Source organism: Mizuhopecten yessoensis, unplaced genomic scaffold (assembly GCF_002113885.1).
Source record: "Mizuhopecten yessoensis strain PY_sf001 unplaced genomic scaffold, ASM211388v2 scaffold10693, whole genome shotgun sequence".
Classification (NCBI taxonomy): domain Eukaryota; kingdom Metazoa; phylum Mollusca; class Bivalvia; order Pectinida; family Pectinidae; genus Mizuhopecten; species Mizuhopecten yessoensis.
In genome coordinates, this window is record NW_018408674.1 from 469,259 (window position 1) to 486,573 (window position 17,315).

Genomic DNA, 17,315 nt, shown 5'->3' on the forward strand with positions numbered 1-17,315 from the left:
TGAAGTAGAAGACGTTTACCCTCCTGAGGCGCATGGTCTCCTTTCATGGGTTTTTTGATATTTTGCCCTATTTATATCGATTTTGAGTTCGAAATGTGGTTTTATTAACCCTTTAATATTCTCTTGCTGTTTTTTATTCCAATATACAACCCCACCGCGATCTGTATGAATGTACCCTGGACCATTTCCTACGTACTCTATACGGCCATGGTATCCATAAGGCACAACGACACCAAGAAATGTATGTTGTGTTCCACCTTGTTGTCTACCTTGCGGAGTGCTAAGGGAATGAGTTTTGGTTGGGGCTAAATCAGCCCGAGTTTCCTCTGGCCCTGACACCAGACATATGTCTGTCAAAAATGTGTAAGTCTGGTGTCGGGGCCACAGGACACTCGGTCTAGGGATAAATGTTCTATACGTAAGGACACGTAAAGACGGAATAAGTTAACAATAAGTTTATAATTTTGATATAAACATAGTTTCTCTTTAGAATATCTTAACGAGCTAAGGTTCTTCTGACCATTTATACACACAACATAAACACGTGACAATGTAATAAGTTTTATTACAACGCTATACATGTTTACATATGTATATATTTTCTACGTTTATACAGATTTGTTTTAGTAAATATAACTTGTTCCATCGTTTTCATTTCATGTTTAAATGTGCATGTGAGTGTAAACAGGCATACCGTTAACACCTGTACATATTCAGTATTTATACCTTTATTCTATTCACAGTCTTCAAATAACATTAAAAACTATAATGTCTCAATAGGGAAAATCCTAATGCGGTAACGTTTGATTGAAATAGGTAATCGTCACGTGGTAGATGTAGATACACCTACAACTGAAGCTATTGTCTATAGTTGTATAGCTATTAGACACAAATCAGCAAGGTATGTAATTCGTGAAATGGCGCATATCAATACCCATCAATTACTTACACTTCAGAACACTTTATTGCTCGGTATGTAGATACAATGGGAGTTAGGCACCAGGCCAACTAAATCACTCTCCTTAATTACTTACTGAGTGTTTTTCTTCTGTTCTTACAAACTGATATTCTGGCGTTATAGTTAGACTAAACGTACAACTAATCCGGACAATACAACAAAAATAAATACATAATTCAATCTTCTGTTCCTCCAAACTTATATTCTAGCGTTATAGTTAGACTAAACGTTTACAAAACACACAACTCATCCGAACAATACAATACATAATTGGAAATAACATTTAATCAAGAAATCTTATAAGACCGATGGAAAATAGATTGTTCAATGTAAACATAATTTAAATACCTTTTTTAGCGTTTGTGTTTACCATACAAACATTTTAAACCGGGTTGATTAATAAATTTATAAAGAGAATAAATAATATAAAATAAAATAAAACACATAAAAAATATAGTAAAACGTTAAAATATATTGCCCAGCACCATTGTATTCGATTGCAATACAGGTACACGTAACGTTCTTAATTTCATATCTCTCTTCCAACTATTGATTATCACAGTCTCATGGGGAGAATTAAGATATATATGATAACATTATCGTATCAGTACCTAACATAACAAGGAATGTAATTACATGTGTTGTACAGTATTAACATATTACATACAGAAAGACTTAATTTATCACAGTCAACAATTTGATACACGTCAGTTATATTTGAATAAAAACAATTATGCAAAAATAATAAAAAGTAAACCATATATTGTATACGGATATATATGAAATGTACATCAATAAATATTTTCTTTACAATACATTCTGCAGCCCAATTGTTTGAAGCATAATAAGTCTGAATAAAATGAACGCAAATTATATGTTTGCTTATCAAAACTCAAAGTACAAATGATCACCCGAAAACATGGGACTGCATGATAGGAGAAAGAGTGTCAAATAATTAAATCTAACAGTATATTCGTGATATTGGTGAATTTCATATTTTTATAATGATATTACATCGACGGAAACATGTAAAAATATACGTCATTCACATGGGACTTTAATCCAGTCATTGTCTTTAATTTGTTACAAAGTATTTCATGCATTGCTTAATGTCGTTTGGTGAAAATAAACTTAATGATTTGTACGGGCATTGTCAACACTTTGCACACTACGTCTTAAACGAATTATTCTCGTCTTCTTCTGACCTTACAGGCATAAGAGTGCCAACAATTAATGATACGGTTTAAATAAACGAGTGATTGTCGACCACTACTTGCAATGCATGGAAAAGAAACAAGGTATAAATAAAATAGTATCAATATAGACATATTTTCGGTTATTGCCACTTGGAAAAAGTAAATTGGGAACTATTTACTTTTTGGGCAGCCACAATTAAACCGTGACATCTAGGGTTATTGTCGTTAAATTATGTCATTGTTGCAACGATTAGTTTCATAAAATGGAAACCAATTGCCTGTCTGCTTGCCTAGCTATGGGCCGATGACAATGGGTTTGTCATTTTGAGATCAATTTATGAGGACACTAGCGACTGATCTTCGACTGCTAATAGGAACACGGTTAAATAAAACTGTGTTTTTGCATTCTCGACCAATAACTTTATAGTTTGTTATGAATAGTTAAGCTTGAAAGGTCAATAGATCTTTTGGAAATAAACAACTTGGAAATATGAATTTCTGAAAAGTTGCCAATAAGTCTTTGTTGCAAAATCATACACAGAAATACGTAGAAAGCAGCTTTCGGTCATTCATATGTTGGAGTTAAACATACACTTAATATGATAATAACTCATATCTGTTAAAAGTAGAGTTGCAATGGAATAGAAAATCAACACCAAACACTATACTAATTCTCTATGAAGGACACGTCTAAAAGAAATCCGGATAATATATGTATTTATAATCTGATAGGATACAATATGTTCAGCTTAACGCCACTAGGCTTTCTAACTACTGTCCATGTTCATTCATGCAATGTCAAATGCGTACAGGCCTTTATAAGAACTATCACTGGAATCACTTATGCGTCCGAAAATATTTAGTTTTTCGCCGGATGAGGGTGTCATCACATCAATGTTCCACGTGTTGTTGTCACCTCTTTCAAAATTATTAGTTCCTATTCTAACAATGTCTATGACCGAAGAAGTCAGGCGGAAATGAACATCCGTTTCCGCTGGAATTGACTTTGTTTTTGGCTCGATAAGAGTCATGCGTCCAACCATAGCTTCTGGAAAGACTTTCGGGAATGGTTGATATTGCTTTACTGGGTTTTTACAATATATGAGATACTGCAATACTTTTTCGTAAGAAGAACCATTTTCTTTCTTTGCAAACATCAGAAATTTGTAAAAGCCCGCTCTGTTCATTCGTATTTGGACCACGAGCTCGCTCTGACCTTGCTCCAACATAATGTATTCATCATCGCCCTCGTCGTCTTCAGAGAATGCTAGCTTGCCAAGAGCTTTAACTGGCTCTATGACCGGCAGACGCATTTCTAACTCTCCTGTATCCGATTCAAATGATGCACGTTGCGCCACTCTCTTGTCAAACCCATACTCTGCGTAGTTAGGTTCTGCTCCCCACAAACCAAAATGTACCGGAAATGGTTTGGCGGTTTTGTCTACTATTTTACAGTCAATCACGTAACTGACTAGACTATTTAAACTGTTCTGTTCTCCCTGGTTTCCATACAGACTTAGAGTGTACTTTCCCAGTTTTTGAGGCCTGACCGTTACAGAGTATGTTGTCTCCCTTTCCTTCTCAACAAACACACACTGGTCATGCAATGTGCCGTTTACGTCACTGAGGCGTGCGCCTACGTTGTTAAGAAGCTTTCCTCTTGCGACAAGCTTGACAACTACTTCCTTTGTCACCGGGATTATTGACTCTTTGTGCGACACTAAGTCTACATCATACAGAACAGCCTGTTTTGGCATCTTTACCAACTTGCTAAAGTTTTCTAAGTCACGTGGCTGGTTAAGTAACTGCCATTGCTGACTTAAAGTCATGTCCTTTTTAGTGTATGGAAAATGGTCGTTGATGAAAATATCTGGGTCAGTCAAGAAGTAAAATTCTCCCTCATGCCTGTGAAATTTATTGTCGCCAACATGACCGGCGTCCCACGTGCAATCAACAAGACGCCATTCATTGTTTACGAAAACGACATTCCAGGCATGATTTGTATCTGTTTTGGTTGTTATGGCGACGCCAGCCTTGTGGCCATACCCCTTCGCATATCCGGAAATAGTCTTTGCTGGAACATTTACCTCTCTGAAACATCAAATATTACATTTGTACTAGAATGTGCTGGGAATGTTAAACATGCATCTACATTTATTTAATTCTTTTTGCAATTACCAACCACGCAGAATAATATTCAATATGTTTTTTCGCCTTTGATATAATTTTCATATATTGGATTTTAGCTAAAAACCCTTGCCAACTAACATGAACTATATAAAGCAAAGTGAACTTACTCAATATGTTCGAGTAGGCTGAAAGTCCAATAGGACATTTGAACAAAATCTATTCGTGGAAGCTGAATTTAATATAAACTATGATTTCCGCTGTAGAACAAACAAAAATGTGTCTGGTTTAATCGTAGAAATCTATATTTGATTAATTAATTGTGCTTGAATCTTACAATTTTAGTTCCCTTTTTACAAATCAGGAGGGAGTATAGCAGTATTTAGCACCTATATTAAGAATAAAATCGGTAGTCAATAAGTAAAAAAAATCCTCTAAAAATGTGAAATAACACATTATGTAATTAGTTATCATTGTTCCAGGAGCGTATTCTTTATATTGGATTGCTAACCTGCATAGAGACAAAAACAGGTCGGCATAGCCCTGACACACACTGCAGCGGTTGCGGAGTACGGAATCTGGATCATTGGATTTCTTTTGTGCTCCGTCAAGATTGAGGAATCCCGCCACGTCATACCTACATTCAGAACATTGAATCAATATTGAATATAAAGTTACAAAAAACATTATTAACAAATTGATCTAAATCTACCTATAAACCGACATATCTTTCTTCGTAAAGTGTAAGTGTAGTACACAGTGAAATCTCATTGCATTTTAATTGACCGTAGGATGGCTACGCTCTGCATAGATACGTACAGTATTCATTGTGAGAAAAAAAGACATATTTGTTAATGTAAATTAAAATTGGTTAAGTATTGAAGTTGACTGCTTCACCACTGAATCTAATTGGTAAATCGGTCCGCCATCCAAGTTTAACCTTATTTGCAATAGTTTAATCTTACACTAAATGTGATAGTATACTCTAACCTTATTTGCGATAGTGTTATCTCACCATATTTCGGATAGTATACTCTAACCATATTTGTGATAGTATACTCTAACCCTGTTTGCGATAGTATAACCAAACCATATTTGCGATAGTATACTCTAACCCTATTTGCTATAGTATAATATAACCCTATTTGCGATAGTATACTCTAACCCTATTTGCGATACAGTCGTAAATCTCAAAACACTGTAGAAGTATCCCTTTCAGTTTTCATTTAGAAATATTTTTCAGAGTTTGTTTCGTTGAGCTTGACCTTTGATATACAATTACCACCTTTTCAGACATACTGCTCTGCTTGTGGCTTATCAGACACTTACTCAATATTTCTCGAGACCCATTGGTAAATTGCCCGAATTTTTTCCAGATGATTCTTTGCTGGCTGACAGAGATATTTTGCTAGTTCTGGGATTGATGCTGTAGCAGATTTAGGAGTCTGAAAATATATTTATAATATATTTATAGCAAGTTATGATAGTTCAGAAAGGTATTACATTTGTAACACAGATACATTATCGGGGCCACAAGTGAATCGCAAGTGAAACAGGGACGGACCTTCAAGTGTTTATGTAAGTTGATAAAGAGTATAGCAATGTAACCTACGTGGTCGGTCAGGTTACCCTATAACTTTTCCCATTAAATCGGGGAATTAAGCCCCGTCCATCTTGGTGAAAGGCGAGTACGTTATCCACAGCGCCACTCGCCTACTGTAACAAATGAAAGTGATAAATTGTCGAGGCCTTTAGTCTATAAGCTAAGATATTGTCAGGGGCCACAATGTGTCAGTGAATACCTTTTCGGGGCCACCAGTATATGTTAGCTAATTTAGTGTCGGGGCCACAATGTATCAGTAAATACCTTTTCGGGGCCAACAGTGTATGTTAGCTAATTTAGTGTCGGGGCCACAATGTATCAGTAAATACTTTTTCGGTGCCACCAGTGTTTGTTAGCTGATTTAGTGTCGGGGCCACAATGTGTCAGTAAATACCTGTCATGGCCAACAGTTCACCTACCTTAGCTACATGTTCATCGATGTTTTTAAACATGCTAACATCTGGCACGATATCAATTTTCTTCAGTTTACATGGCTTTGGTGGATAGTCTTCCCCATCTAGAGCTTCCAATTCAAGACTTTCATCGATGTGAGATTTTGTCGAAGATTTTGACTGTTTCGCCGTCTGAGGTTGGGTTGGTGCATGTCGCTTGGTTGCAGAAGTTTGTGTAACAGTGATGGCGGGGGTTGAGGAGGAGTTCTTAGAAGAATTTCCCAATCTTTTGTTTGTGGACGATTCGTTATAGTTGTCGTCTAAATCCACATCGCTAATGACCGTGTCATGTGTCTCTCGACTTTTAGTCGGCTTTGTTTGGGTGGAGGTTCCGCAACCCATGGTAGCTATAACTCAGTGATCTGTCACCTGAAACAAATACCAGGCGTACAAGCCATTTACCCTACCCTTTACATGTGTTACTAGATCAGACGTACAAGCCATTTACCCTACCTTGTACATGTGTTACTACACCTGACGTACAAGCTATTTACCCTACCCTTTACATGTGTTACTAGATCAGACGTACAAGCCATTAATCCTACTCTTTACATGTGTTATTTAACAACTAGTGAAAACAAGAAAAGTCGGATGGTCGTCACCACATTCCCACAATTCCATAACTAGTATGTTGCCAACCCTACAATAGTTGTAGAGGGAAACCAACCTACAACCCTTTTACGTTATTTGAACCGATGAGTATTGAGTTCTTGGTGAAAATCAATGTGGACACGAACATCAATGACCCCCTCCTCTCACTCCTGATCTCTGCATGTATGTTGGTAACGTAATCAACAGTGTCGACAGAGAGAACATCTGGTCTGTAAACTAGTATGACCTACTGTTTTAAACTATTGACAAGTCATTGTAAATCTTTATATTGACTTTATCAATCAGTGGTAAGGTAGTTCAATCCATCAGGACCAAGGGATCGATGTGGAGTTATTTGTGTATTGTAAAGATGAACACATTTGAAATAAGTACAATATTCCAGAAACCAAGTACTGAAAGCCTTTCAACAAAGATAATGTTATAATTATTATTGATAAAGTGGTAGATAAAAACGACAACATAAAACAAAACAAAATATCGAGGACACCAGTAACAATATGTGCCGTATATGATACTGATTATTTAACGCGGCTATGGTTAAATTCATATTTTGGAACGGACTGACTGCTTTTAGGTAGTTTAAAATTGTTGGGGTATTTACTGCTTCAAAAAGAAAATTAAGACTAGCTTTCTGCTATAAAATATTATGGTGTGCGCTGAAGGTCAATGATGTATACTTAATTATTCATTTCTCCTTAACTGTAAATAGTACATGGCATACTATGCATCGAGGCGTGCCTTTGTGTTTGTTAGCACACTTAGAAACGGGTAAGGACAACTTCGTCTCGGCGCGTTTCTCTATAGCTAATACGCCCTTCACCGATTGCTTGTGTAATTAATTGAGGGTATTGTGTTGTTTGCATATAAAGTAAGTTTATTTTGTCAATATGACATTACACTCATTATAATAACGGGTTTAAATATGCTAAATAGAGTTTCAAATCAACAGGGGTTGGCATTAAGGCGGCTTTGATGATGCGGTCTTCATGTTCCCTAATACTGTGGTTCCTATGAGTTAATAGCTTTATGTCAAACCTATAATGACTTCATCGAACTCTGAATGCGTGTATGAAGGTTACCAACAAAGTCAGCAAAATTAATAACTCGGCAAAAATAAGTGTTTTACACAGTATGTAACTTTAAGTATGAATCATAAAGGTTGTAATGTTTTCTTTCTTAACTTCGATAATACATTTATTATATCCAAGGCGTGCATAATACTTCAGTAAAGCTATGTATCCGTCTTAAATCATATTTGGTTTATATATAGCTTATGCATATTTAGAATTTAACCTCGTACGATGATTCTTTTTTTGAGAGTCGAGTCTGTCTTTGAGGCAAAGCGAATCAAGCGTGAATACAATTCTATGAAGCGCTTTATTTGGTGACCGTAGCCGTACGCTATGTTTGTTTCTAATATTAGTATATGTGACTCGCCATCGATATAGGATCGTGTTACTTTTAATGAACCGTTTACATATTTTTCTCACTAGGAACATCGTGAATGGTCGGATACACAGATCGATCGCTAAGGTAAATGACGCTCTGGTAACTTAACAAATATCGTCAATAGGCAGTAATAAATGGTCGTTTTCGTCGATATCTTAATTAATAAGTAAACTTTTGATATTAATCAATTTGTGGAGTTAATCTTACTACATTGGCTTTTCTACTAGATGAACTACAGCTATCTTGCGTTTCCAAACTCTTGCTTATAGACAAGCGTGGCTCATAAAAAGGATAGTAAACTAAAACAGACGTACGTTGTGATTCTACAATATGTGGATTTTTCAACTGACTCTATTTATAAACAAATAGATGTGCTGTTTATTCAATGTTATCAATATCACATTCTAGTCAAGTTGAACCTCAATCCAATAGCAATGGAATGTATAATTATAATAATAATTCAAGGTTCTTATATAACGCTTTATCATAATCTAGTTCGTAGGTCGTCTCAAAGGGGTTCACGAATTATTTTCCGTGATTTTAGGGCCTATGCAACCAGCTAATACCTTTCTCAACTCACTGGGGAGCAAACAGCCAGTGCTGCCATTTCGGCGCTCACAACTAGCATTCGACAACTCTAGCACTGCCCAACCACGTAATCATTTACAGCTGAGTAGACCGGAACAAGATACAACACAGTGTTGTTGACTGTGACTCGAACCCGTAACCCTTATATATATATATATATATATATATATATATTGTGGGGAGTAGTTTATGAGATGTCTTGTACACAACAAGCATTTGACATGTACTATGGACGGACATACGGACGGGCAGAAATCAGACGGACACACTGACAAAGCGATTAAGGTGTTGTTGGGGTTAAAATAAGTAATACACCAATTTTGATATTAAGATTTAAAAAAACCCATTCATATCCTTAAAATTATAACAAAAGCCTATATTCACACCTGGATGATGATTTTAATCTAAATCCATAATGTTACATGTAAATTGATATTTCTAAAATGTTATTATTATGATACAACTTTTTAGCCAATATCTAAAGTCTTATTATACATTAAAATTTCCTATACTCACTTTTAAACCTAGGTTGGACAATTAAAACTGGATAAATACCATTTACTGCGTCTTTTTATCGGAGTCTTAATGTTTCGTTCCCAGTCCGGTATCATAAGTTTTATTGCTAACGTCTGTCTGTCCTTGTAATCGATTAAACAAGTAGTAAGTTTAATTATAACGGCAACATTTTATAAAACACCGACGTTTGAGCATTAAACAAATATGTATTGACGGTTTTCTGATAAAGGTATGGCACTAGACTATACGCTATACATTAAACGGTCCCGCGGTACTCCCATTAACAACTCTGTCTGGAGACGACGAAACGTCCTTGTTCTGTAGTAGCCGAGTTACTAAAATCACCTAGTATCCTTTGACCATGCGTTGTTTAGGGTAGTCCAAAGGGGATGAATGATAATTTCCCTAAGCTTCGTTTTTTTTTAATTATTTGTTGTATTATGTATATATTGGTTAATTCCCGACAATCCACCTCTCTAGATATACTTTCAGACGGGATTGATACCTGACAATCTACCTCTCTAGATCTACTTTCTGTCCTGTTTAATACCTGACAATCTACCTCTCTAGATCTACTTTCTGACCGATTTATTACCGGACAACCTACCTCTCTAGATCTACTCTCTGACGGGGTTAATACCTGACAAGCTACCTTTCTATCTACTTTCTGACCTGGTTAATACCTGACAATCTACTTCTCTATATCTACTTTTCTGACCGGGTTAATACCTGAAAATCTATCTATCTAGATCTACTTTCTGACCGGGTTAACACCTGACAACCTACCTCTCTAGATCTACTTTCTGACCGGGTTAATACCTGATAATCTACCTCTCTAGTTCTACATTCTGACCTACCTGACAATCTGCCTCCTAGATCTACATTCTGCCCTGGTTAATACCTGACAACCTACCTCTCTAGATCTACTTTCTGACCGGGTTAATACCTGACAATCTACCTCTCTAGATCTACTCTCTGACGGGGTTAATATATGAAATCTACCTCTCTAGATCTACATTCTGACCTGTTAATAACTGACAATCTACCTCTCTAGATCTACTCTCTGACGGGGCTAATACCTGACAATCTTCCTATCTAGATATACATTCTGACCTGTTTAATACCTGATAATCTACTTCTGTTGATCTACTTTCTGACCTGGTTGATACCTGACAATCTATCTCTCTAAATCTACATTCTGACCTACCTGACAATCTACCTCCTAGATCTACATTCTGCCCTGGTTAATACCTGACAATCTATCTCTGTTGATCTATTTTCTGAACGGATTAATACCCGACAATCAACCTCTTTAGATCTACTTTCTGAACGGGTTAATACCCGACAATCTACCTCTCTAGATCTACTTTCTGCTAGGGTTAACACCTGATAATCTACCTCTCTAGATCTACTTTCTGACCGGGTTAGTACCTGACAATCATCTCTCTAGATCTACGTTCTTTCTGACCGGGTAAATACCTGACAATATACCTCTCAAGATCTTATTTCTGACCGGGTTAATACCAGACAATCTACCTCTCTTAATCTACTTTTTGACCGAGTTAATACGTGGACTACGCGGTGTTTTTTTATCTGACCACAATACAAGACATTGTTTTCCACTTACCATAGTCACGCGCCACATTAAATTTTAAACACCACTCAATGCACTGATTGTTTACAGTTAGGGTACACACAAGGCCCAAATAAATTGTTCAAAGCATTGTTAACTTACCCGATGCAAACACAAATCCTTAATAGGCATTTTTGAGACATAGGAATATTAATTTAGTTCTTTGGATTCTTATGGTGACTTTGGGGTTTTGAATAGCTTCTCGTGTACATGAAGTTTTTGATTTTAATGTTTCTAAAAATACATCGGATATTACAGCTTGAAGATGTCATTAAATCAACCATGCTTTTAATGAATAGGAACAGGTAACCGTCACAGCATTCAATACGTTTGTATTGATTCTATTTTGAAATATGATACCCTTATATAAATCTGTGATACATGACTTTTGAATGGGTCGATACATCTGTCAGTAACCACAGGGGACTGATAATCAAGACACAGTACGTATACTGTAAACCGGGAAACTGTCGCCGCAGTTTAACTTTCGCCCCTTTCACCTTCCGATCTGAGGGCGAATATAATATGATGGCGAAAGTTTAAAAAGAAATTACGTATACGACGGCACATGTTTTGTCACTACTTCGTCTACACTGAGGCCTAACTCAGATACCGAATGTGATGCCATTGAGGTCCAGTGTGTTTCAATGTTGAGGTGTAGGGCGAATTTAACAAAGGGCGAATAAGGACTCTGTCGGTGAAGGGCGAAAGTTTAACGCAGCGAAAGTTTCCCGGTGTACAGTAAATTTGCAGGCCCCTGTGGCAGTAACCAAACTTCTTCTTCACCAGAGGAAGGGATTAAATTCATAGTAAAATTTCATAATGAAACCGAAAAAAGGCGATATAATACATTATAAATAGCGTTACAGGTATAGTATGCTTTATGTTCAGCTGAATCACCGAAAATAATTTATTATCATTACGTCTGTGTTTAACCGGAATGAGTGTCATACTACCATGTCCACAGAAGAACAGACCAGCGAACATTCCCTTTAAATTGACATTTAGGTATAGAATTAGCTCTAGTAAAAGGTTAATATCGTTTTCATATGACCTCAATTAAATGTTACGATGACATTAACATGCCAACAGAAAAAAACATGTGTAATATGTGGTGAGAAAAAATATGAAAGTTGAAAAAAGTGTATTCCGAAACTCATTTAAGATTGTTTTGCCCCATTGACTCGCCTTCCCTATACATGCACCCGGAGTTGTAAAAGTAGGGCGGAATTGACATATACTTCCACGCATATTAGATACCATTTAGCCTTTTGAGAAGTCCAACAACTTTTTTTTTCTGAAATTTTGTCGGTCACAGGACATGTCTAATTGACATTTTCGTTCAACCCCAAGATACAGATCTAATGTTTGGAGAGGCAAACATACTATCAATAATCTACTGAAAGTTCCGTCTTGGTTAAAATCTTCTTAAAGTGAACGTATTTGTAAGCCTTGGTCAGTATATGCCAACAGTTACATTGAAATCAGATATGTATGGTCATTAAATATTACCAGACGGACATGTCCATATCAATTAACTTCCTTAAACGACATTAGCTGTTAATAGGACGTTACACGAAATAAAGCCAAACCATGTCGATTATTGTATACAGAGTCGGTAGAGTAACACATTTTAATTTGAATGTTTAATCCTAAACAACACCCCCTCATTTTTATTATTAGCTGTCTATTATCAGTCGTCAGGACAAAGGAAATGACGTCATATAGCCTTCAAGATGGCGTTGTTGAACGGTATTATGATGGTTTGGGGGTATGTCGTTATTTCCAACTAATTCAACAATTATTTTTGTTTAATTGATAAAGATAATGTTGAGTTTGTCTCCATTATATAATCAATGGCTTTTATTGTAATATCTAAACAAGTCGTATCGGAGGTCTTGCTTTGATAAAACTCCTGGGCCTATTCATGGCACCGTTCTCATGCTCAAGCATCGATTCTATGCTCAAACCATCAGCTTTCATGTAACTCGCTTAAATAATGTCAAACGGTCAAAAAGTCAAATATAAACATTGATGTCTATTCATTTATAATTGAAACAAGAAATTATAGGCGTGTGCGCAAAAAAAACAACATGTTTGAGCGTGAGAACGGTTTCAAGAATACGCGCCCAGGACTATTTTTATTTGGAGCTTAATGAGACATTATATACAATACGTTAAAATAATATTTTTACATCCAAGTGAACTGATATGAATAAATAATTAAGTAAATAAACAAATAGGCATATCTTCACCAATGCCAGCAGAAAAAAAATATATATTTCTGTCTAAACTAAAGTTAAGCTAGCAAAATATTAGTTCTGTTTGTTTGAAGAAAAGTGTGGAATTGAATTCATTCATCATTGTAAATGGATGTTAGTTAGTGTATAACTGAGAGAATAAATACTTGAGGGCTTCTAAAGTGTGACTTTTATCATTATCTATATTCAGTTAAAAATTCAAAAATATTTACGAAATGAAAGGAATTACACGTACCTGTTCGGGACAATCTCACTCTTCAATTCAGCATGCTTAGTCCGTCCAACTCCTGTCGTCTCAAGAGAAAATAGCAACCATCTCCAAAACACACAGCCTATAGGCACTCCCCACTGTCATAATTAAAGTTCTATCATAGCTCAAATAACTCGCTGACACGGGTAGGAATCGAATACGTGTTAGGGGTCCTCAACGATAGTTGTAAAAATAGCACATACATAATACATGTGTATAAACAAAAAGCCGGTATGTCAATAGTTGTATAGTCCTTCGCGTGTACAAAGTATAGGGTTGTGCTAAGATTTAACTTTTGAAATTACGTCCTAACTGATTAAGATATAAATGAATTGGTCGAAATTCAAAAAAGTTTGTGACATACACTCTTTAATCCGGAAAACAGATGGGATTGCGGACGAACTAAGTGGATTTTCGTCTTTCACTACATGGCCTGAATGACTTAGTCGTACCCTTTCGGAGACAGGGTGTAAATCATATTGTTTTCCATTATCAGGGTAAATCAAGTGCCCAGGTATACATTTACTCTGTTCAATAGTTACGTTTGTGAAATTAGGGCCGTGTCACGTGTACGTGATCTTGGGGCTATATAGTCCTTACATTGTAAGTAGTATATCATTCAGATGTAGCGTAGAACATAATTCTTTAAATAGTTTTTATCTGCTTTAAAAAACAATCTTTTGTATCATCGTCGGAAATCAAATATACACGTTCTATAACCCAGAACAGCAAGTATAGTGGTTTAAAGAAATGTAATTTGAGTCATATTTATCATGGATATTTCTGGATGTTAAGTCAGAGATCTTTATTAAGATCTATTATAAACATAAACGGTAAAGACATCTCCTCGACTTGATGACGATTTTGTTGAATTGAATATTCTAGCATTAACAGATGTATATATAGCTGTTAACATTAAGTTCTATATGTTGCTCCTAATGAAGCTATACGTATGTAGGTGTGAATATGTAACTGTGTATGTGTAGCTGTGTATATGTAACTTGACATATGTAACTGTGTAAATGTAACTGTGTATATGTAACTGTGTATATGTAACTGTGTATATGAAACTGTGTATATGTAGATATGTGTATGTAACAGTGTATATGGAAATTTGTATATGTAGTTGTGTATATGTTACTGTGTATATATAGCTGTGTATATGTAACTGTGTATATGTAACTCTGTATATGAAACTGTGTATATGTAGATATGTATATGTAACTGTGTATATGTAGATATGTGTATGTAACAGTGTATATGAAAATGTGTATATGTAGTTGTGTATATGTTACTGTGTATATATAGCTATGTATATGTAACTGTGTTTCTGTAACTGTGTATATATAACTGTGTTTATGTAACTGTGTATATGTAACTGGGTTTATGTAACTGTGTATATTTAACTGAGTTTATGTAACTGTGTATATGTAACTGTGTCTATATAGGTCTGTTTATGTAGTTGCGTATATGTAACTGTGTATATGTAGCTGTGTATATGTAGCTGTGTTTATGTAACGGTGTATATGTAGTTGTGTATATTTAACTGTGTTTATGTAATTGTGCATAAGTAACTATGTAAATATAATATATATATGTAGCTGTGCAAATATATAGCTTTGTATATGTAACTGTCTATATATGTAACTGTGTAAATGTAACTCTGTATATGTTACTGTGTATATGTAACTGTGTATATGTAACTGCGTATATGTAACTGTGTTTATGTAACTGTGTATATGTAACTGTGTATATGAAACTGTGTATATGTAGATATGTGTATGTAACAGTGTATATGAAAATTTGTATATGTAGTTGTGTATATGTTACTGTGTATATATAGCTATGTATATGTAACTGTGTTTCTGTAACTGTGTATATATAACTGTGTTTATGTAACTGTGTATATGTAACTGTGTATATGTAACTGTGTATATGCAGCTGTGTATATGTAACTGTGTATATGTAGTTGTGTATATGTAACTGTGTAATTTAACTGTGCATATGTTACTGTGTATATGTAACTGTGTATATGTAACTATGTTTATGCATCTACTCACTTTAATAAAAAAACGACATAACACGGACTATGAATGAAAAAGGCCACCCTCAAAGAGGGTGACTAAGAATTATTTATTTATGAAATTTGAGGAAATTTTCCGAATTAGAAATACAGCATAAAAGTACATACAGATAATGTACATGAAACTTTTAACTCTGGAGTATATATCATAAAAAGCCAATGTGGGGTTAACAAAAAAACGGCCCCCCTTTTGTCAATGATTGGGTTGGCAAACCCATCTTTACATGATTATTGCGAGCCGGCTGCCCCTTCCCTGTTAACTAGGGGAGGTAGGTTTACCTAATGCACTGACCAGTCGGCAAGTGTTGTCTCACTTCAACATAAACTAGCAACAACCTGTCAGGTTACAAATTATAAACGGTGTGTTCCCTGAACGCATACATGTTGAGAACAATAGGTAGAAACTTCAAAGGGAGGGTAATTATAGTTTGTATCATATATGTATTATGTTTTCCTGATATATTTTACCTGTAGGTCTACATGTGATTATTACAGGTAAAAAGTTTGTATCATATATATCAAGCGCAATATTTTTATTTGATAACTCCATACTTAATATCAGTATATTATGTACATAAAATACAAATAGAACAGTGAAAGACATACTATATTTTAAAAGATATTAAATCATGAAACTTAGTTAGTACATTACAAAGTTGTTATGTTGACAACATACAAAAGAAAATATATAATCATTGTCAGTGGCACAAAGCTGGAACATACACGATTGCGCAGATATTAAGTATAGACTTTCTTTTAGAAGTAGCCTGACTTAGATACTTACTAAGGTTTCTCAATTGTTTTACATTTTTGCAGGCAAATAATTGTACTAATTTATAGACGGACGGACGATGGAACTTATAGGGTTTAATATATTTGGTTCTAAGCTCCGAGTAAACTGGACACAACAAAATAAAATGGGTTTCATCCTCGACGTCGTTTCTATTGCAAAACGGACACCGCCGTTGAGCTCTATTATACCTACCTGTTTCTATACTTAGTGTATGAGATTGTAACCTATATTTACTGAGGATTTTTTTACACTTATAAGTTAGTGACTTGGTGAGGTAGAACTGCATGTCGTAATGATCTACGATATATTTATACAACCTATATTTGGAGGAGTTTTCAAACATGCTTCACACTTCTTGGATAAAAGTATCTTGTACACGTTGGGTGTATAGAAATACGAAATGTTTTTCATTAGAAATACACTGAGCCAACCAATCATCATTAGATACATATTTGAGTGTTTTAATCTATTTTGCAGACACTATTTTATGGTTACCTTTCTCCACGAGATGACCTAATTCTGTATAAGTGACCGTTATATGCTAAGTTGTTACCACCTATTCTATTTCTAATAAACTTATACTATAACTGAGCATTAGCCATGATTGGAAATTAACAGTATCAGTACAAATTGTAGAATGATAGCATTGAAGATAATTTTGAAGTTTATATAGATAGATTGCATTAGATACGCACCTCAAAGTGTCATGCCATCTGTAGCTTGGGATCATTAATGCAGTTCACTATTTTCTTAACTGATCTCAGAGCAGTGAACAGATTTTAAATTAATACATT

At 35.2% G+C, this 17,315-nt stretch overlaps 1 protein-coding gene across 1 annotated transcript; it reads right to left on the minus strand.

Moving 5' to 3' along the window:
* Positions 1–607: 607 nt before the first annotated feature.
* Positions 608–14,001, minus strand: LOC110461858 (kyphoscoliosis peptidase-like). The gene is made up of 5 exons (XM_021515572.1): positions 13,631–14,001; positions 6,304–6,705; positions 5,611–5,726; positions 4,793–4,918; positions 608–4,245 (listed from the first exon to the last, which is right to left on the minus strand). The coding sequence occupies exons 2-5, from the start codon at positions 6,676–6,678 to the stop codon at positions 2,943–2,945; spliced, it is 1,920 nt and encodes a 639-aa protein (XP_021371247.1). The 5' UTR covers positions 6,679–6,705; positions 13,631–14,001; the 3' UTR covers positions 608–2,942.
* Positions 14,002–17,315: the final 3,314 nt, after the last annotated feature.

Excerpts from the sequence above, each read along its gene's own strand:
- LOC110461858 (XM_021515572.1), bottom strand. The coding sequence starts at position 6,678 with ATGGGTTGCGGAACCTCCACCCAAACAAAGCCGACTAAAAGTCGAGAG. Across the intron at positions 4,919-5,610 it reads TGGGTCTCGAGAAATATTGA|GTATGACGTGGCGGGATTCC; the intron begins GTAAGTGTCTGA and ends TTCTGAATGTAG. Across the intron at positions 4,246-4,792 it reads CTGTTTTTGTCTCTATGCAG|AGAGGTAAATGTTCCAGCAA; the intron begins GTTAGCAATCCA and ends TTGATGTTTCAG.